At 48.8% G+C, this 22,302-nt stretch overlaps 1 protein-coding gene across 2 annotated transcripts in view; it reads left to right on the top strand.

Annotated features, from left to right (window-relative positions):
- Positions 1 to 22,302, top strand: part of synpo (synaptopodin) — an 85,213-nt gene that overhangs the window by 50,436 nt on the left and 12,475 nt on the right. Inside the window, exons 1-2 of one of the 2 annotated variants that reach the window (XR_013888441.1) lie at positions 12,758 to 13,019; positions 17,246 to 17,355. Coding sequence is in view for 1 of the 2 variants with exons in the window: in XM_080201262.1 (XP_080057388.1) it covers positions 17,246 to 19,119 (1,874 nt within the window). In the remaining variant the exon portion in view is untranslated. Of the gene's footprint in view, positions 1 to 12,757; positions 13,020 to 17,245; positions 19,120 to 22,302 lie in introns of those variants that run through there. The other variant, XM_080201262.1, reaches the window with a different exon arrangement.

Below are 22,302 nucleotides of genomic sequence, written 5' to 3'. Positions count from 1 at the left end.
TACAGAGTCCGCATCCTTCCATTCCCGTCTTATTCATGTATTTGTGTAGATGCCCCTTAAATGCTGCTATTGTACCTGCTCCCACCAACTCCCTGGGCAGCGCATTCCAGATATTCACCACCCTCTGTGTAAAAAAACTTGCCACGCACATCTCCTCCAAACTTATTCCCATGGCACCTTGAACCTGTGTCCCCTTGTACGTGACTTTTCTACCCTCGGAAAGAGCATCTGACTATCCCCATCTGTCCATGCCACTCGTAATCTTGCAAACCTCTTACCAGGTCACCCCTCAACCTTTGTCATTCCAGTGAGAACAAACCAAGTTTATCCAACCTCTCCTCATAGTTAATACCCTCCAGACCAGGCAGTATCCTGGTAAATCTTTTCCGTGAGGATAGATGTGGGTGGCTATCGTAGTTCAGTAAGGTACAAAAAGACTGGGACACAAATGTTATGCAGGATTGTTGGAGAGTTCTTTATTTGATTCAGTGCCTTGCCTGGAAGGGTGGTGGGAGCAGATTCAATAAAAATTCCTTTGGGAAAGGAATTCGATAAATAAACTTGATGAAGGAGCTTAGGATAAACAGCAGGGGGAGTGGGAGTAATTGCATATCAACACCGTGGGGGTTACCCTTGACCACAAACGGAACTGGAACAGCCATATAAATACTGCAGTCACCAGATTAGGTCAGAGACTGGGAATCCTACAATGAATAACTCACCTCCTGACCCCCCAACACTTGTCCATCTACAAGGCACAAGGAGACTCTAAGGGGGGGTAATGGAGAGCGTTGGCTTTCAGATAGATGACCATCCATGGTCATGTTGAATGGTGGAGCAGGCTCGAAGGGCCGAACAGCCTCCTCCTGCTCCTATCCTCTATGTTTTTAAGCCAGAAGTGTGATGGAATACTCCCCACTTGCCTGGATGGGTGCAGTTCCAACAGCACCCAAGAAACTCAATACCATCCAGGACAAAGCAGCCCATTCGAAAGTTACCCCACCCACAAACATTCACTCCCGCCATCAGCGACAGTGGCTGCCGTGTGTCCCAAAGATGCACTGCAACAACTCACCAAGGTGGCATCTTTCAAACCCACGATCACTTCCTTCCGGGAGGACAAGGGCAGCAGATACCTGGGGGTTCCCCTCCAAGCCACTCACCATCCTGGTTTGGAAATATATCACCGTTCCTTCACTGTCGCTGGGTCAAAATCCTTGAACTCCCTCCCTAACAGCACCGAGGGTGTACCTACACCACATAGACTGCAGTGGTTCAAGAAGGCAGCTCACCACCACCTTCTCAAGGGGCAATTAGAGATGGGCAATAAACGATGGCCCAGCCAGTGATGCCCTGATCCAAAGAACAAAAGGACAAAGAACAAAGAAAATTACAGCACAGGAACAGGCCCTTTGGCCCTCCAAGCCTACACCAACCATGCTGCAAGACTTAATTAAAACCCCCTACCCTTCCGGGAACCATATCCCTCTACTCCCATCCAATTCATGTATTTGTCAAGATGCCCCTTAAAAGTCACTCCCATATCCGTTTCCACTACCTCCCCTGGCAATGAGTTCCAGGTACCCACTACTCTCTGTGTGAAAAAATCTGCCTTGTACATCTCCTTTAAACCTTGCCCCTTGCACCTTAAGAGAAAGAGCTTCTGACTATCCAGTAAATGAACTTTAAAATAGGTTTAGCTCTTACCTGTGGTAAACAGAAGGTGGGCTGAATGGTCTCCAGCTGCACTGCTTCATTTTACAATTCAACGTCAATAGATTTGAAAACAGGTTTTGTTTATGTTTCCCGGAGAACTCTCACAATTAAGTATCAGTGGAATGAGTAAGCAACTTCCCAAAATGTAGCAGATATTGCCTCTAGCCTGCAGGTTAGGCTATTACTAACAGGCCTGTACTCGTGGGTGGGATTAAGATCTAGCCTCTCCCTGTCACGCATTGCTGCACAATTGGGATAGATCCTATCTCCAAAGCAATGATACGAAGAAAAGGAAGACTTGTATTCATCTAGCACCTTTTGCAATCCTGGGATTCCCCAGAGCCAAACTTTGAAGCATGGTCATGGTTACAATGTAGAAAACGTGGCAGCCATTCTGTGCACAGCAAGATCCCACAAACCAGTAAGAGGAACATAGAACTTTGGAATGGGAGTAGGCCGTTTGGCCATAGAACCATAGCGTCCCTGAAGAGCAGAAAGAGGCCATTCGGCCCATTGAGTTTGTGCCAACTCTTTGAAAGAGCAATGCACCCAGGCCACCCCCTCGTAACCCTCTGCTTTTACCATGGCCAATCTACCTAACCTACACACCTTGGGACATTAAGGGGCAATTTGTGGGAGGAAACCCACACAGACAGAGGGAGAATGTGCAGACCATGTGCAGACAGACACCTTTTTAGCTTGAAGTGCCATTCACTAAGATCATATTGATGTGGATGTGGGCCTTAACTCCATTTTCCTGCCTGTCTCCCTTAACCCTCGAATCCCTTGTTGATCAAAAATCTAGCTCACTCTGCCTTGAATAAATTCAGTGACCCTCAGCCTCCAAGACTCTCCACGGAATAGGATTCCACAGACGAACAACACTCATTATCCATCTTTCCAATGGGAGACCTCCTTATTCTGAAACTGTGTCCGTTCATTCTAGCCTCCCTCACAACTGAGAACATCTTTTTCACGTGACCAGTGAGTTGGGGGATAAATAATGGCCAAGATACTGAGGAGAACTCACCTGCTCTCTGTCAGAGGAATAGTGCGGGATCTCCTATGTTCACTTGTGGGGTGGGGAGGATGTGGGTGTGTGTTGGGGGGGGGAGCAGATGGAGCCTTGGTTTCACGAAAGACGACACACTGAGAGTGCAGTGTTCCGTCAGTGCCTGCACTGGGTGGGCCCAGGGCCACTCTGAAGGAGGGACATTTCTCCCCCTGTTGTGCAGTAAGAGCTGTCTGGCTGAGCGCCTGGTGTAGGCCTCGCCTACACCACTGCTTAAAGCACAGAATCTGACCCTTATATGGCCAGTGGGTGTGGTGGGCCGGCTGTCCAATGTCTTCCACGTTGCTGGAGGAATTGAGAAGATGGGGCAGAGACATGTAGTGGGCATGGCAACCCTGGCATTTCAGAGTGTGCCACCTCTCCATGACGCTGCTTGATTTGATTTGATTTATTATTGTCACATGTATTAATATACAGTGAAAAGTAGTGTTTCTTGCACGCTATACAGACAAAACATACCATTCATAGAGAATAGTAAGTAGTCCCACAACACCAGGTTAAAGTCCAACAGGTTTATTTTGGTAGCACGAACTTTTGGAGCATTGCCCCTTCAAAGGGAAGGAAAGGAGAGAGTGCAGAATGTAGTGTTAAAGTCATAGCTAGGATGTAGAGAAAGATCAACTTAATGCGAGATAAGTCCATTTAAAAGTCTGATGGCAGTAGGGAAGAAGCTGTTCTTGAGTCAGTTGGTGCATAACCTCAGACTTTTGTATCTTCTTCCCAACGGAAGAAGGTGGAAGAGAGAATGTCCGGGGTGCGTGGGGTCCTTAATTATAAGAACATAAGAACATAAGAAATAGGAGCAGGAGTAGGCCATCTAGCCCTTCGAGCCTGCCCCGCCATTCAATAAGATCATGGCTGATCTGTTGTGGCTCAGTTCCACTTTCCCGCCCTCTCCCCATAACCCTTAATCCCCTCTCTTATCAAGAACCCATCAACCCACTTCTTAAAAATATTTAGCGAGGCAGCCTCCACCACTTCAACGGGCAGAGAATTCCAGAGATTCACCACCCTTTGAGTGAAGAAGTTCCTCCTCAACTCCGTTCTAAACCGCCTTTGCCGAGGCAGCGGGAAGGGTAGACAGAATGGATGGGAGGCTGGTTTGTGTGATGGATTGAGCTACATTCATGAACTTTTGTAATTCTTTGCGGTCTTGGACAGAGCAGGAACCATGTCAAGCTCCAATGTCCATAAGGATGTCCAGCCCATAGGAATCACTGGAAAAGCTCATCCAGAGTGCCTTCTCCTGGCACTCGAATGGTGCAACTCTAATAATGTTGCTGGCTAATTTCAGCAATCCATCTCCAGCAGTGAGTCTAGAACAGAGCTAGTCACATGAGGTGAGGAAATCCCCAATGGCAGAAAGATCCAAATTCACCCATTCTTTCAAAACTCCATCTTCCCCACTGTGTCACATCTCAACATGTCCCACATTCTACAGCCTAAAATATTATTCCCGGACAGAAATCATTAACATTTGAGCCAATTAATCTAATCTGCCTCCACTGTTTCCCTATGGGAGCTTATTCCATAGACTGACAACTCACTGGGATACTGTTTCCACAGATTCCTTTTGAATTTAACCCAGCTGAAGCTCAGGCTGTGTCCTCTGCATGTTCTGTTTCCTCCCAGAGTTTGTATCATCAAACTTGACTTCATGTCCTCTGACAGGAACATAAGACGTGAAGGCAGGAGGAGGCTACTCGGCCCTTCAGCCTCGCTTGGCCGTTCAACAAGACCACAAATCATCTACTATTCCGCCGTCCCACCCTATCCTCCAAGTCTCTTTAGGTTCCAACATTTCCTGAGGCACATCATCAAAGGATAGTCACATGATCCAAGTACTGAGGACAATCTGATCTTGTAATAAATTGAGGGCAACTCAAAGTTACAAAGGATTTATTGCCAACGATAAACAGCTATTGATGATGAATTTATAGACAGAATTCACTACGCGACTGTACACCCCTCCTCCCTGACTTCAACTTGTGGATCCTTCACTACCCGGGATATATGCTCTCGCACCTGATTGGATCTGCTTCCCACCTCAACACTCCATAGGATCCACTTGGCCCTCAGGGAACGCCCCCTTAAAGGGGTCACATTCCCACAGATCTGAACCCAGCAAGGTCACAGTTTCAACTGAAAGGAACAATTGAACCTAATAGGGGGCATTCCCCGATGCAGGGCATTCTGGGGAAGTCCCACCTCCATAGCATGATCCTTGTTTCTCTTGCTTCCATTGAAAGAAGCAAAGGGAACAGCCATGATTTACCAAAACATCAGCAAATGTACTTGGGTGTGACACTTAGCCAACACACTAGCGTTCTGGCCTAGAGATACAGGCTGACAAAGCGAGGTAGCATGAGAAAGAGTAAACAAGGTAAAGAGACAAAGAGACTGAGAAAAGAAAATGAACACTTGGAGAGGGAGAAGGAGATAGTGATAGAAAATCAGGGTGAGAAAGAGAGGTGCACAGAGCCACAGAGAGAGCAGGCAGGTAAGTAAAGACCAAAACTTGCAAACACAAGTGATAAATGAAGAGAGGGAGAGACGGACAGAATGACACAGGTAGATGGGCAGCACGGTAGCGCAGGGGTTAGCACTGCTGCCTCACAGAGACAGGGACTTTTGTTCGATTCCCGACTTGGTCACTGTCTGTGTGGAGTTTCCACATTCTCCCCATGTCTGCGTGGGTTTCCTACAGCAGCTCCGGTTTCCTCCCACAGTCCAAAGATGTGCGGGTTAGGTGGATTAGCCAAGCTAAATATACAGGGTTACAGGGATAAGGCAGAGGGGTTAGCCTGGATAATATGTCCTTTTGGTAAATGAGTGCACAATCAGTGGGCTGAATGGCCTCCTTCTGCACTGTAGAGATTCTGTGGTTCTAAATTTAAGAAGGCAATGGAATGTTTACCTTTTTTGCAAGGAGAAATGGAGTATAAAAGTAGGGAAATCTTGCTAGAACTGTACAGGGCTTTGATGACACCTTGAGGACTGTTCTCATTTCTGGTTACCTGACTTAAAGAGGGTCATATTTGCATTGGGGGAGTTCAGAGAAGAGTCACGAGTCTGATTCCTGGGATGAAAGGGTTTGCCTTGTGAGGGAGGGTTCAGCAGGTTGGGCCTATTCTCATTGGAGTTTAGAAGAGCGAGAGGTGATCTTATTGAAACGGGTAAAGAGGTTTGACGGGGTAAATACTGAGAGGATCTTTTCCCAGTGGGGAAGTGTGTACCTAGGGTCAATTGTTTCAGAAGAAGGGCCAGAATTGTTCAGATGATGAGGGCTCAGCCTTGCCCCCATTGGAAGAGTCAGTGGGGAGCATATCCCGCCCACTGCCCCTTAGCGAATATATATTTGAATAAATGCTGATCGGCATCAGGCGGACTTCTGGCCCTCATTCAGGAGAAATCTGATTGGCTGGCTGCTCTCCAAAGACAGCGCTGCGGTGGCCCGGAGAGGAATTGCAAACAAGAGCCCTGTGACCTTGTCTGGAAAGTTGAATCCCAGGGCAGGGAAGGCCTTGGGGGGAGTGGGGTTAGAAAGGAGACGAACAGGGGGCGGAGGGTGAGGCGAGAGGTTCTGGAAGTGAACGAGCCTCAAAGAGTGATCAGAAGGGGGTTCCTGATGGAGACACCTCTTCCCTGCCCTTCCTGCCTTGGATCTAACTTTTGGGGGGTGCTGGGGTGAGGGATCTCCCAGTATGCCAGGGATGAGGAGGAATTTTGTCTGTCAGTGTCACTAGCGTTTGGAATTCTCTTCCCCGGTGAGCTGGGGGGGAGGGAGTTGCTGGTTTGTTGAATATGTTCTAGGGCGAGTTTGATCAATTTTTGCCTGATAAGGGAACTAGGAGTTATGGGGGGTGGTGCGGTGGTGGTCAGCGGGCAGGAATGTAGAGTTAAGGCCTCATCAGATCAGGCATGACCTTATTAACCACAGTGGCACAGTGGTTAGCAGTGCTGCCTTACAACACCAGGGACCCGGGTTCAATTCTGGCCTCGGGTCATTGTCTGTGTGGAGTTTGCACAATCTCCCCGTGCCTGCGTGGGTTTCCTCCGGGTGCTCCGATTTCCTCCCACAGTCCAAAGATGTGCGGGTTAGGTTGATTAGCTATGGTAAATTGCCCTACAATGTCAGGGGGCGGACAGTAGAGTAAATGCGTGGGGTTAAGGAGATCGGGCCTGGGTGGGATCGAGTTCGGTGCGGACTTGATGGGCTGAGTGGCCTCCTCTGCACTGTAAGGACTCTATGGTGAACAGTGGAGCAGATTTAAGGAGCCGAATGGCATTCTGTCCTACTTCTAATGTCTAATCTGCCAATGTGGAGTCCCAAGTCTCTGGAATGGCAGCTTGAAACACAGTGACATTGTGGGATGGAGTGGGTGCTAAGGAGAGAGGGATAAACGCAGAGAGAGAGAGAGAGAGAGGAAAGACTGCCACAGCTGCTAATGCAAGCCACTTGTACTCATGTATCACCCAGTGTGACACCAGTAATAAACAGCCCCGATCTCTGCCCACCATCTGCTAAGTGAAGCTGAGAGCTAAACACTGAGTGGCTGCAGATCTTGGAGTGCGTATACTCGACAGGTCATGCGGCTCCAGCACTCGATGACGGGGGACAGGTTGGGAATTGTGGGGATTTGTTCCTGTTAAACGCGGGTCAGCAAAATGTCAACATTTTTGACTTTTAAACAAATGGGTCACATGTCCTATATATAAAGCCAGCAATTAAACGGGAATGGTGACTCGCAGTGAGCCAAGATCCCGCGTGTCCAAATTTTTTTACAGCAGCTCAGTTCGGAACACAGAAGCAGGAGGAGGCCACTCAGCCCACCGAGCTCGTGCTGCCCTTATGAATTTGATCGTGGCTGATCTACACCTGACCTCCGCCCACCCACCTTGGTTGGTTCTGGAACACTCAATCCCCTTTCACCCGACAGACACCAGTCAATCTCAGTTTTGACCTTGTCAATTGTCACCCCTCCCCCAACGCCGTCGCTTTTTTGGGGGGAAAGAGTCCCAGAATTCCATTGCCCTTTGTGTGAAGAAGTTCTTCCCGACATCACCCCACAAAAGTTTAAAGTTTATTTATTAGCGTCACAAGTAAGGCTTACATTAACACTGCGATGAAGTTACTGTGAAAATCCCCTAGCTGCCACACTCCAGCGCCTGTTTGGGTACACTGAGGAAGAATTTAGCATTGCCAATGCATCTAACCAGCACGTCTTTCAGACTGTGGGGAGAAACTGGAGCACCCAGAGGAAACCCACACAGACATGGGGAGAATGTGCAAATTCAACACAGACGGTGACTCAAGACGGGAATTGAACCTGGGTGCATGGCACTGTGGGACAGCAGTGCTAACCACTGTGCCACCTTGTTATTCACAACCTGGCTCTTGTTCTGGACTCCATCCTGCCCCCTTCCCCCCATAACCCCAGCAGAGGAAATTGTTTTTCTCTCTCTCTCTACTCCAGCAAATTCTTTAATCATTTTAAACATTTCAATTAGATAAACATAAGAACATAAGGAGTAGGCCACCCAGCCCTTCAAGCCTGTTCCACCAGTCAATAAAATCATGTCTCATCTGTTTAAGACCTTAATTCCACTTCCCTGTCTGCCAATCACATATCTTGTTAGATGGTCATTGCCTGGCGCTATGTGGCATGAATATTATTTGCCTCTTGTCAGCCCGAGCCTGGATTTTGTCCAAACCCTGAATTTGGAAATAAACTGCTTAGTATCAGAGGAGTTGTGAATGGTGCTGAACATTGTGCAATCGTTAGTGAACATCTCCATTTCTGACCTTATGATGGAGGGAAGGTCATTGATGAAGCAGCTGAGGATGGTTGGGCCGAGGACACTAACCCTGATGGACCCCACAGTGTATGTCCTGGAGCTGAGATGGTTAACCTTCAACCACCACAACCATCCTCCTATGTGAGAGGTCCCACTAGCTGAGAGTCTTCCCCCTGATTCCCATTGACTCCAGTTTTGCTCAGGCTTCTTGATGCCTCACTTGTCAAATGCTGCCTTGATATCAAGGGCTGTCGCTCTCACCTCACCTCTGAGGTTCAGCTCTTAGTTTGAACTAAGGCTGTCTGAGGTCAAGATCTGAGTGACTCTGGCGAAACCCAAACTGGCTGTCACTGAGCAGGTTATTGCTGAGTAAGTGTCATTTGATAGCGCTGTTAATGATTCTTTCCATCACTCTACTGATGATTGAGAATAGACTGATGGGGTGATAATTGGCTGGGCTGGATTTGTCCTTGTGTACAGGACATACCTGGGCAATCTTTCACATTGTTGGATAGATGCCAATGTTGTAACTGTACTGGAACAGCTTGGCTAGGGGTAGGGCAAATTCTGGAGCACCAGTCTTCAGTACTATTGTCGGAGTGTTATCGGGGCCCATTGCCTTTGCAGTATCCAGTGCCTCCAACTATTTCTTGATATCACCTGGAGTGAATCGAATTGGTTGAAGTTTGACATCTCAGATGCTGGGGACCACTGGAGGAGCCGAGATGGATCATCCACTCAGCACTTCTGGCTGAAGGTTATTGCAAATGCTTCAGCCTTATCTTTTGCACTGAAATGCTGTGTTCCCCCATCATTAGCTTGGGGATTTGCGGAACCTCCTCCTCCAGTGAGTTATTTAATCACCTACCATCATTCTCGACTGAGTGTGGTAGGACTGCAGAACTTAGGTCTGACCTGATGGTTGTGGGATCGCTTATGATGTTTGGCATGCAAGTAGTCCTGTTTGATAGCTTCACCAGGTTGACACCTCATTTTTGGGTATGTCCGGTGCTGCTCCCAACGTGTCCTCCTGGATCTCCATTGGACAGGGAACATTATAGAGATATGAAGGAGTGAGGCCTTCATGCTGGGGTTTCCAAACAGAAATTAGAACTTTGAAATCCAGGTAGAATCATAAAATCCCTACAGTGCAGAAGGAGGCCATTCAGCCCATCGAATCTGCACCGACCACAACCCCACCCAGGCTCTATCCCCATAACCCCATGTATTTACCTTAGCTAATCCCTCTGACACTAAGGGGCAACTTAGCATGGCTAGTCAACCTAACCAGCAAGTCTTTCGGACTGTGGGAGGAAACTGGAGCACCCGGAGGAAACACATACAGATCATAGAACCATTGAATATTACAGCACGGAAACAGGCCTTTTGGCCCTTCTTGTCTGTGCCGAACCATTTTTCTGCCTAGTCTCACTGACTTGCACTTGAACCCTATCCCTCCACACCCTTCTCATCCATGTACCTGTCCAAGTTTTTCTTAAATGTTAAAACTGACCCCGCATTTACCACTTTATCCGGCAGCTCATTCCACACTCCCACCATTCTCTGTGTGAAGAAGCCCCCCACTAATATTCCCTTTAAACTTTTCCCCCTTAACCCATGTCCTCTAGTTTTTTTCTCCCCTAGCCTCAGTGGAAAAAGCCTGCTTGTATTCACTCTATCTATACCCAGAAAAATTTTATACATCTCCATCAAATCTCCCCTCGTTCTTCTACGTTCCAGGGAATAAAGTCCTAAGCTTTCTCTGTAACTCGGTTTCTCAAGTCCCAGCAACATCTTTGGAATGACATGGGGAGAAAGTGCAGACTCCGCACAAACAGTGACCCAAGGCAGGAATTGAACCCGGGTCCCTGGCACTGTGAGACAGCTAACCACTGTGCCACTGTGCCACCCTTGACATGTTACTGGACTTAGAGCCAATGTAAGTCGACAAGTATGGGAGTGATAGGTGAGAGGGATTTTGTCAGAGTCAGATACAGGGAGCTCAGATTTGGAGGGAGACCAGCCAGGACAGCTTTGGATTAATCGAATCTAAAGGTGAGGACGGCCTGAATCGACGTTGAGGCAGGGGTGAAGTCGGGCGTCTGAAAGGAGGAAAGCGAGGTGGAGAAAGCAGAGGGAGGAATTTGCAGAGTTTGGGGCTTAGGTAACTGAAGGTGCAGCCACAATTAGAGGGGTACAGATGTCTCCAAGGCTTGTGAGACTAGAGGAGATTACAGCGGTGGGGGGCGCGAGGTCTGGAAGAGATTTGAAAACAAAGACGAGAATTTTAAAATCAAGATTGTAGGGGAGTCTAAAACTAGAGGGCATAGGTTTAAGGTGAGAGGGGAGAGATACAGAAGTGTCCACAGGGCAATTTTTTCATACAGATGGTGGTGAGTGTCTGGAACAAACTGCCAGAGGCAGTAGTGGAGCCAGGAATAATTTTGCCTTTTAAAAAGCATTTAGACAGTTACATGGGTACAATGGGTATAGAGGGATATGTGCCAAATGCAGGCAATTGGGACTAGTTTCAGGGTTTGAAAAAAGAGATGGCATGGACAAGTTGGGCCGAAGGGCCTGTTTCCATGATGTAAACCTCTATGACTCTGAGACACGGTGGGGGTGGGGGTTGGGGGGGTTGTTGTAGGTCAGTGAGCACAGGGTGACAGGGAAATGGAACTTGGTGCGAGTTTAGACACATGAAGAACTGCCCAATAAATCCCACATTCCAGCTGTTCCCATGTCACACTGCAAATTAGTTCCCTTTTTAAAAGAATATCCAATTGCCTTTTGAAAGCCTCTATCTGCTTCCTGCAAAAATCCCTTTCCAGATCTTGACAACTCCTTGTGTGAAAGAATTTCACTTCCCTCCACTAACTGAGATTGACCAACTTTGCACAATAAATCCTGTGAGATAGTTTGTCCCTATCGCCTCCATTAAGCCCGTGGATACGTGGGTGCTCCTGGTCTGAATAACCTGCAGGGTCATGAGAAGACAGCTTCCACCCTGCTGCTGTCAGACTTTTGAACGGACCTACCTCGCATTAAGTTGATCTTTCTCTACACCCTAGCTATGAGTGTGACAGCACATTCTGCACTCTCTCCTTTCCTTCTCTATGAACGGTATGCTTTCTCGGTACAGCGCACAAAAACAATACTTTTCACTGTACGCTAATACGTGTGACAATAATAAATCAAATCAAATCCATGGCAAATTAGCCATTGCGTGGCCTGGCAACTGAAAAGATGGACCACAAGAACTTGACAGATATTGGTTCAGGGGTGTCATTCAGAAGGCAAGAACATGCATTAACACAGGGCTTTTCTGGAGAAGGGCCAGAGCACTGAACAGCCAAGGAAGTACTTTCTGGTGTGCAGTCACTGTTGCAATGTAGAGAAACGTAGCCGGTAATGAGTGCACAGGAAGATCCCATAAGCAGCAATGAGTTAACATTGCTGGCTGTGCCTTCGCTGGCAAGGATGCAGGTTCTGAAATACCACCCCACCCGCCCCTCCCCCCATCCCCCCTCCCCAGAATCCCTATCTCCCTCCTTTTAGAAACTCCTTATCTTTGACTCCGTAGAATCCCTGTAGTGCAGTATCCAGTGCCTCCAGCCATTCAGCCCATTGAGTCAGCACTGGCCATAATCCCACCCAGGTCCCATCCCTGTTACCCATGTATTTACCCTGCTAATTCCCCTGACACTAGGGGCAGTCTAGCATGGCCAATCCACCTAACCCGCACATCTTTGGACTGTGGGAGGAAACCGGAGCACCCGGAGGAAACCCAGGCAGAGAACGTGTGGACTCTACACGGACAGTGACCCGAGGCCAGAACCGAACATGGGTCCCTGGCACTGTGAGGCAGCGGCGCTAACCCACTGTGCCACCGCGCCGTCCAAGCTGTCTGCAGCCTGGTTGTCTGAAAGAATTGCTGTGAAAACTACCTAGGGACATCTTTTGTGGAAAAAAAACCCAGATAAAGGCGCTACGTAAATGCAAGTCAGTGTTGTTAGAGAAAGTCTGCACCAGTCAGGCATGAGGGGCGGGAGCAGGAATCACTTTACAAAGCCTATAGGGGCAGATTAACAAGAAGAGAGGGAGAAAAAAATCTAACTGGTAAGCCTCCTGGTAGTTGTTGCTTTCAGAAGGTGAGTGGAACCACAGAGGGCGTTATGACCCAGCGGGGGAACGTACGCTGTGCTAGCAGCAAGCCTGGGCTGTGTGTACAGAATGAGCTGCTATTTAATCCGCTCTGGCGACTTCAGTGCGCTGTTGCAGAAAGTTAAAGTTAGTTTGACAGACACATGCATTTGCTGTTCGACACCCGATAGCGGCACTGGCAGGGGAAAAGGGCGTTGCAATCCTTTCAGTTAAATTGCAATAAAGCAGACGGCAACTTTACAGTCTGGTCTCAGCTATTGAGAAAACGGTAAGATCAAATATTCAAAGCCTGGGAGAGTGAGTGATTAATCTTTATACTTAATCCCCAAAAATGTCAAAAGATTGTTGTCGTGTTTTTAAATGAAAAAAGCAGTGAATAGTGCGGATTTATTTAAAAGTTAACATTTAAAATCAAAAATGTATTTTTTTCCCCCAAAGAGAATACAGAAACTTTTTTTAAAAAAAAAGTTAGATGGAAATTTGGAGATAATACAAATTGAATTGAAATCTGAGCTGTAAAGTTTCTTTGAATATTTGGGGGAAATGTAGATGTATTTTTTATGTTTAAGAACATCAGATAGGAAGATAGATTGATTGCGATAGGCGTGCTGTACTTAGTGATGGAGTTTATGGAACCCCAGCCTAGGAGAGTTGGTCAATTTTAATTTTAAAATCGGACTATTCAGGTTTTGGAGATCAGGGAGTGTCTGCAGGGAGAGAGCCAAGTGGAGATTGATTCTGTTGTCTGTTTCTCCTGGGGACAGTGTGAGGTTTTGGTCTGGTTCTGAATGTTGTACTTTGGGGTCTGACAGGTTCAGAAGGGTTTCTTATCCGGCTCGCTGTTCCTGCTCAGTTCACTGTGAAGGAACACACTAACTAACTCGGTGCTACCTGCCCCAGGCTGGGTTTTGCATGATGTGGCGCCACCTCCTGTTAACACAGTTTAGACTTTAGGTGCAGGGGAGAGCCCTGCCTTTGTATAGCGCCTTTCGCGTTCTCAGGGCGCCCTGAATTACTTTCATGCCCGGTGGATGTTCACTTTTATTTTCCTTTGGAAGTCTGGTCACTACTTATTCATAGACCCCTGGAGGTGGCAGAGAAGTTGATTTGATTTATTGTCACGAGGGGGCTTCTTTCACAACTTGTATAGTTTCTTACACATTAAGTTGATCTTTCTCTACACCCTAGCTGTGACTGTAACACTACATTCTGCACCCTCTCCTTTCCTTCTCTGTGAACGGTATGCTTTATCTGTACAGCGGGCAAGAAACAATACTTTTCACTGCATCCCAATACATGTGACAATAATAAATCAAACATGTTTTAATATACGGTGTTTCTTGTGTGCTATACAGACTACGCATACCATTCATAGAGAAGGAAAGAGCGTAGAATATTGTGTTGCAGCTACAGATGGGGTAAAGAGAAAGATCAACTTAAAAATGGTGGGTCCATTCAAAAGTCTAACGGCAGCAGGGAAGAAGCTGTTCTTGAGTCGGTCGGTACGTGATCTCAGACTTCTGTATCTTTTTTCCCGATGGAAGAGGGTGGAAGAGAGAATGTTTGGGGTGGGTGGGGTTTTTAATTACGCTGGCTGCTTTTCCGAGGCAACGGGAAGTGTAGACAGAGTCAATGAATGGGAGGCTGGTTTGAGTGATGGACTGGGCTGTGTTCACAACGCCTTGTTCCTTGCGGTTTTGGTCAGAGCAGGAGCCGTACCAAAATGTGGTACTTCAGGAAAGAATGCTTTCTGTGCTAAATGTTGGTGAGAGTGGTGGCAGACGTGCCGAATTTCCTTAGCCTTCCAAGAAAGTAGAGGCGTTGATGGACTTTCTTCACTATATCATCACTGTGGAGCGACCAGGACAGGTTGTTGGTAATCTGAACACTTAGAAACTTGAAACTCTTGATCATTTCCACTTCATCCCCGTTGATGTAGACAGGGGCACGTCCTCCACTATGCTTCCTGAAGTGAATAGGATAGACAGGGAGGTATATGGGCCACTTGCTTTTATCAGTCATAGTATAGAGTCTAAGAGCAAGGAGGTAATGTCGGAGCTGTACAGAGAATTGGTGAGGTCACAGCTGGTATGCAGTTCTGGTCACCTCACTATAGGAAGGATGTGATTGCATTAGAGGGCGTACGGATGAGGTTCACCAGGATGTTACCTGGAATGGAGTATTTGAGCGTTAGGGAGAGACTGGATAGGCTTGGATTGTTTTCTTTAGAACACAGAAGGTGGAGGGGGGGCAGGGGGGGGAACATGATTGAAGTGTGTAAGATGATGAGGAGCGTGGACAGAGTGAGTAGGGAACAGCTGGTTCCCCTTGGTTGAGGGGGTCAGTCACAAGGGGGCAGAGTGTGAGGGGCAGGAGATTCGGAGGGGAATTGAGAAAAAACTTTTTCACTCAGAGGGTGGTGGGAATCTGGAATGCGCTGCCTGGGAAGGTCGTGGAGGCCGGAAACCTTCTAAAAAAAAATTTGAATGAGCACTTAGAAATATCATCACGCTTAAGGATATGGGGCAAGTGCAGGAAAATGGGATTAGCGCGACTTTAGTGGCAGTTATTGTTAGTGCAGTCTTGATGGGCTGAAGGGCCTCTTCTGCACTGTCTGACTCTCTGACCGTTGGGATGTGGGAAAGGCAGCACAGCAAGATCCCACTGTATAAAACATTGGTTGGGCCACAGCTAGAGTATTGCGTGCAGTTCTGGAACCCATGTTAAAAGGGTGATGTGATAGCACTGGAAAAGCAGAGGAGATTTACCCGGATGTTGCATGGGCTGGAGAGATTTCCATACGAAGGGAGATTGGATAGACTGGAGTTGTTTTCCTTGGAGCAGTGGAGACTGAGGGGGGGTCATTACTGACATGGAGTAAATTACAAAGGGTGTAGATAAACTGGAAGAAATGTATCCCGTTGGTGGAAGGATCGGGGGTACAGATTAAAGGCAAGGGGCAGGAAGTTTAGGGGGGATGTGAGGAAAAGCTTTTTCACCCAAAGGGGGATAGGAGTCTGGAATTCACTGCGTGAAAGAGTGGTGGAGGCAGAGACACTGATAACGTTTAAGAAGTATTTAGATGTGCACTTGCGATGCCAAGACACGCAAGGCTATGGGTTAAGAGCTGGAAAACGGGATTAGAATAGTTAGGTGGTTTGTCATTGACCAGTGCAGATGCGATGGGCTGAAGGGCCTTTTCCTGTGTTGTAGTCCTCTATACCTCAGTGATACAAAGAGCACTGCCATGGTAAGTTTGTGTTGCTGAATACTAGTCAAGGGCTAAGTATTGACCCTATTGCCCAGGAAGATTCCCCGGATCCCCTTTGCAAATAATGGATCTTTATCTCCCACCTGAGAGGGGCAGGTGGAACCTCAGTTTATCGGCTTATCCATAAGACAGCACCTCTGGCAGTGCGGCACTCCCTCAGTACTGGACTTAGGGTGTCTGTCTGGACTTTGTGCTCAACTCTCTGGAATAGGGCTTAAAATTCACAACTCGACATAGAGGCAAAGAATATAACTGACTGAGGTATGGCTTAGCACTTCTTACAGTGAATGTAACACCCCTCATCATCACTATGATACCATTCATCGCCCATCCCTTTGGACAGCATGGTGGCCTGGTGGTTAGCACTGCTGCCTTATAGCACCGGGGGCCCAGGTTCGATTCTTGCCTTGGGTCACTGTCTGTGTGGAGTCTGCATGTTCTTCCCATGTCTGTGTGGGTTTCCTCCAGGTGCTCCGGTTTCCTCCCACAGTCTGAAAGATGTGCTGGTTGGGAGCATTGGCCACGCTAAATTCTCCCTCAGTGTACCCGAACAGGCGTTGGAGTGTGGCGAGTAGGGGATTTTCACAGTAACTTCACTGCAGTGTTAATGTTGATCTACTTGTGACGATAATAAATAAACTTTAAGCTAAACTCCATCTTTCCACCTCTTCACCTCTCTCTCTTCACTTCTCTCTCTCTCTGGAATTTGCTCAGTAAAGTTCACTTTTTTGTTCGGACTGCTGGTTACCTCTCCTCGTATCACCTTTTGTCTTTTGGTATCAGGTTTTTTCTGATAATCACTGAAGCACCACAGGACAGTTTAACAATGTTATTGTATCATTGAATCAAAAGAGGCCATTTGGCCAACTTTATCTGTTCTGTCCCTTTGGGAAAACCAATCCCACATCCGCTCCTCGAGCCCAATCCCATGTACATTTCTCATTCCCAATCACTCCCTTTTAAAATAATTCATAAAGACAGCTCCCACCACCTTTTCAGATTGGGATTTCTGGATATCTCTTTACGAAAAACATCAACCAGGTCATAACAAGTCCGCACATTTAAACATTGCCTGAGAACTGACCTGTCAAGTGTTAACCACTGAAGGGATATTACGCCACAGATATAGAGCAAAACATTGAGTGAAATGGGTTTCTGCATCAACAGGGCTCTGGGGATTTGTGCTGTGCTATTCTGTAACAATCTTTCCCCTCGCTCTGCAGGTATCTCTCGTAGCCTCAGCCTGAGCGAGCAAGAAGCAAAAGACGCAAGGATCCAGAGCCAGAGGATCGCTGCCCAGTTGACCACGCCGCCAAGCACCAACTCCAAGGGGGTTCTGCTCTTCAACAAGCGCAAGAAGAGAGTTAATGAGTTCACCTTAACGAGCTACGGCCAGCAGCAGCAGTCCCCGGGATTGAGGGTCAGCGGACCTGTTGATGGAGAGGGCCGGGCAGACCGTCTAGACAGGACGCCAGGCTCGGCAAACTCTTCGTCTGAGCAAAGCAGCACCCCGTCCTTCGAGCAGAGGGTCAAGGGGGGCAACATGGAGGCGACGTTAACCGTAGGAAACCACGAGTACGCGGGGGCCCTCGAAGAAGAGGCAGTCGGCTGTGCGTCTGAGGGTGAGAGGGAGGAGCAACACAGCGAAGGCGGGGCAGGGGAGACGGAGGCTGCAGAAGAACATGTGCGAGGCATGACGAACGCGACAGGGAACCATTTGCTGGAGACCAGCGATGTGGCGAAACCAACCAGAACAACAATGGAAGTCCATCTGAAGTCTTCCCATTCTGTCGGTGGCACAGATAACAAGGTCTACATGGATCTGCCAAGGGAGATCAATCATCAAACTGATGGAGGTAAAAGTAGAGAGATCCAGGTGGGGTATGTACCTGAGGAAAAACCAGCGTTGGTGGCAAACAGGACCCCCAGACCCTTTCTCTCTGAAGGTGCCTCTCCAAAACCCTACAAGTCACCAGTTGGACCTCCCGAGGGCACTGCTAACTCCCCGGTTTACTCCCACCCTCCCCCCGTATCCCGAATGACCTCCCCGCCACCCTGTGCCACCTCCAATCTGTCGCCTGTTGGGCAAGGGGCCAGGCCACCAGTGATGTGGGCCAACAAGACGGGTATTTTGGAGGAATCGAGGATGCGCAGAGCTGGGAGGAAGCCCATGTTCACCTTCTACGAGAAACCGAAAGTGGCGCCCAACCCCGAGCTCCTGTCGCTGGTGCAAGGGATAGACATCAAGAAGAAGAGTGGCCAGGGGGAGGCGCTCACCGAGGAGGACTACCTTGGCCTGGGGGCTGAGGCTGCCACCTTTACCCAGCAGAAGACTGCACCCCCTGTTGCCCCCAAGCCCATAGTTTCCAGCCAAGCTGACCCCCCCATTCCAGAGTGGGCATCGTGCTTGAAGCCACCAGAACTGAGAGCGCCCCGCAGGTCAGGTGCCACACAGGCGCTGGCAGAGGTCAAAGGGAAGGGGGCGGAGCTGTTTGCCCGTCGGCAGTCGCGAATGGAGAGGTACACCATTGAGTCGTCACCAGCCAAAGAGAACCAGCCCCGGCCCCCCTCCCCTACCATGTCCCTGCCGCCGTCTTGGAAGTGCCACGAGGAGCAGCGTAGCCCGCCGTCATTCAACCACAAGAGTCTTCACCTCAGCTCCAGATCGCCGTCTTCTGCCTTCGCCCAAGTCGACAGGGCAAACAGCAACCACCGGCCACTGGGAGACGCGGCGAAGCACCAGCCTCACCAGCTGAGCTCCTCGCACTTCATCATCTCCCCGGAGAAGAGCCCGCTGACCTCCCTGCCCCGGGGAGCGCCCTCGCCGCCTCGCCCCATCTTCCCCGCCACCGCTGCCTACGTCAGGCAAACCTCGGCGCCGGCTCCCTTCTGTCCCCCCACGGCCGCCAAACCACCACCGCCGCCCCCCTCCGGGCTTAACGGATTCGCCAACCACAGCTCCGGCCTCGACCTCGGAGCTCCGAGCTTCCAGCCAACCCCAGCCCCTCCCAGCAGCTCACCGGCACCCAGGTCCCGGGATGTGCCACAGGCTCCGAGACCATCATTCTCCACACGGAAAGCAGGACTCGAAGCTCAGGTGTGGAAGCCTTTTGGTCTGTTTTTCTGAAGGTGCAGCCAGAAATCTGGAGAAAAGCGCACATCTCTTAGAAGCTGAAAAGGGCCAAGTCCCACTGTCAAATGTAAATGTTAGTACAGGATTGATGGGCTGAATGGCGTATACGAGAGCCAGTGTTACTTCTTATTTTCCCAGTTTTTTTTTTCCCCCCTTTTTAGTTAACACGACTAATGCACCTTCACCTTACCCCAGGCTCCAGGAGGATTTCCCCACCGCTGCCCCGCTACGTCCGACCTCTCCCACTCACTCACACCATCATCCTCTTCAAATATCCCACCACCTCCTCTCAACTCCAAATGGCCAAGTTCGGGCACAGCCAAATACAACCAAAAGTGTTGGCCTTGGGGGTTGGACCTGGGTAAGATGCTCTGTTGGAGACTCAGTGCAGACTCGATGTCAGAGGGTCAGCGCTGAGGGAGTGCCGCACTGTCAGAGGGGCAGTTCCTCCCTCTGTTTGTCTCTCCACAAATCTGCCATACTATTTCCCCCACCACTCCTCCGCTCGGAACTCCAGATATTTTCCTGTTGCTTACTAACCCTGTTTCCTCTTTAATATTTTCCCCCTTTTTAATATTTTCCCTCATTTTGGAATATCTCATTCTGCTTCAGCAAGTTTCCAATTCAGGATGAGTTAATGTAACTGGATTTTCTACTCGACTTGTGAGGAGGAGTTCCCTGTCCAACTCTGGATTCTTTGCGTGATCTGCTGTTAGCACCGTGGGTGTGGACACTAGTTTCCCACAGAATCCACGAAGGAAACAGCACCAAGCACTTCTATGACTCAGCTAGTCAAACCATGTGGTCCTGAGACAAGCACCCGGGTTCGATTCCTGGCTTGGGTGACTGTGTGGAGTCTGCATGTTCTCCCCGTGTCTGCGTGGGTTTCCTCTGGGTGCTCCGGTTACCTCCCACGCTCCAAAGATGTGCGGGTTAGGTGGATTGGCCGTGCTAAATTGCCGCTTAGCATCAAGGGGATTAGCAGGGTAAATGTGTGAGGTTGCAGGGATAGGCCTCGGATGGGATTGTTGATGGGCTGAATGGCCTCCTGCGCTGTATGGATTCATGATTAACATAGAACACTACAGCACAAACAGGCCCTTTGGCCCACAAGTTGCACTGATCATATCCATACCTACCAGGCCTCTCTATAACTCCCAATCCCATTAAATCCCATGTACTCATCCAGAAGTCCCTTAAAAGACCCCAACGAGTTCGCCTCCACCACCACCGACGGCAGCCGATTCCACTCGCTCACCACCCTCTGAGTGATTTTTAAGTGGCTTCACAGGAGATTCACTCTCCCTGCCCCCTTCCCCACCAAGCTCATCTTGCTTTAACCCTGGGCTTGTTCCCATCACAGTCTGACAGTGTGGGCAGGGATCCTGGGCTGAAGGAGGGTGAATTAAAACTGGGGTGAGGTAGGATGAGGAGGGGTGAACTCACTCTCCAGTCTTGCCCATTGCACTCAGGAAAGTGAGCCAGTGTGCACTGGAACCGTGGGTTAAGCCAGTGGGTGTCATTTTCTGGACGCAGGGCGAATCATTGGGAATGATGTGCGATGCCGCTGCGGTGGAACAGCCACTCACCAATCCCACCCTTTGCCTTGGCTGCGGGAAACTCTCACGGGACACTGCGTGGTCTCACACTCCTCCGCCCTCCCCACCCCCCCCGCTTGCTGCCCACGAAACACATTGCTCAGATGTCACTGCCCAGCCCTCAAGGGGAGGGGAAGAAAGCTGGGGAGCAGGAGAAGATTGGGGGTGGGACAGAGGGGGAAAAGGGAATGCTGTCCATTTCCGAGCAGTCCAGCTGGTTAATCAGCCGCTAGAGAGTGGAGCAGGGAATGATCCGGAACCATGCTGTGAGGTTCAGAAGGAGATCCCTGCTTTCCCTCACAAATCATCATCCTGACCTCCGCTAACTAGTCTCACATTTTAGTGACCAGTGAGAAGCACTCGTGAGCGAGAGAGAGAGAGACAGGAACTTGTAGATTTGTTCCCACAATGCATCTGCAACTGGGATGTCAACAGATCCATTTCTCCTCAACTGATTGATCTGGAAGTTAACTGGACTAACGCTATTTGTGTGGTCTCTCTCTCTCTCTTTCCCTCTAATTTACTACATATATTGCCAAAGATAATCAAGAATTGTATGCTCCTCTCTTCTTTCTTGTCTCCTGTAGCCTGTTGAGATGCACTGTACTTATGCTTGGATTGTGTCCTACACTTTAATAAAGCTCCTTTTTTCCCGCTTTCTGAACACTCTCTCTTCTCCTCTCTCTCTCCCCCTCCTCCCCACCTCTCCCTTTCTCTCTCTCTCTTTCTCTGTGTCATTTGTTCAAAGGTTTGCTCTTCTGCTCAGCCCAGGCTTTAACAGGCCATCCTACAACCATTATATCAAATCCCAGAACTTCCAAGGCCACCATGAATGAGCTAGCCCTGAGCTTAGGCCACAAGCCCAGACTAGGCCTTCCTTGAACCACCAGAATGGCGCGAGATGTGAGGGAACTTCAGTTAATGTAGCAGAGACCAGAGGACCTGGGATAGGTTCTCCTGAGGACAGAGAAGATTAGGGAGAGATATAATGCAAGAGTTCAAAATCGAGGGATGTTTTCAATAAGAGGAGAGTCGGTAACTTGAAGGCCACAGATTTAAGATAATTGGCGAAAGAAACAGAGGGGGAGTTGGGATGACACAGTGGTTAGCACTGTGTGGAGTCTGCACATTCTCCCCGTGTCTGCGTGGGTTTCCTCCGGGTGCTCCGGTTTTCCCCCCACAGTCCAAAGATGTGCGGGTTAGGTTGATTGGCCATGCTAAATTCTCCCTTAGGTGTATAGGTTAGGGGGATTATCAGGGTAAATACGCAAGGTTACAGGGAGAGGGCCTAGATGGGATTGTTGTTGATGCAGTCTCAATGGGCCAAATGGCCTCTTTCTGCACTGTAGGGTTCTATGAGGGAAAACCTTTTTTTTTTACTCAGTGTAGTTTTCATGATCTGGAATATTCTACCCGAAAGGGCAGGGGCAAGAAATTCATTATCAACTTTCAAAAAGAAATTGGATGAATATTTTAAAAGGAACACTTTACAAGGATGTGGGAATTTGTTCCAGATGTTTCTGTGTTATGGGAGAAAGCAGAATCAGGC

The sequence above is a fragment of the Carcharhinus amblyrhynchos genome, chromosome 13 (genome assembly GCF_965287045.1).
Source record: "Carcharhinus amblyrhynchos chromosome 13, sCarAmb.v2.hapA, whole genome shotgun sequence".
NCBI lineage: Eukaryota > Metazoa > Chordata > Chondrichthyes > Carcharhiniformes > Carcharhinidae > Carcharhinus > Carcharhinus amblyrhynchos.
The sequence above is the reverse complement of the archived record's forward strand: the minus strand, read 5'-3'. Positions and strand labels throughout refer to the sequence as shown.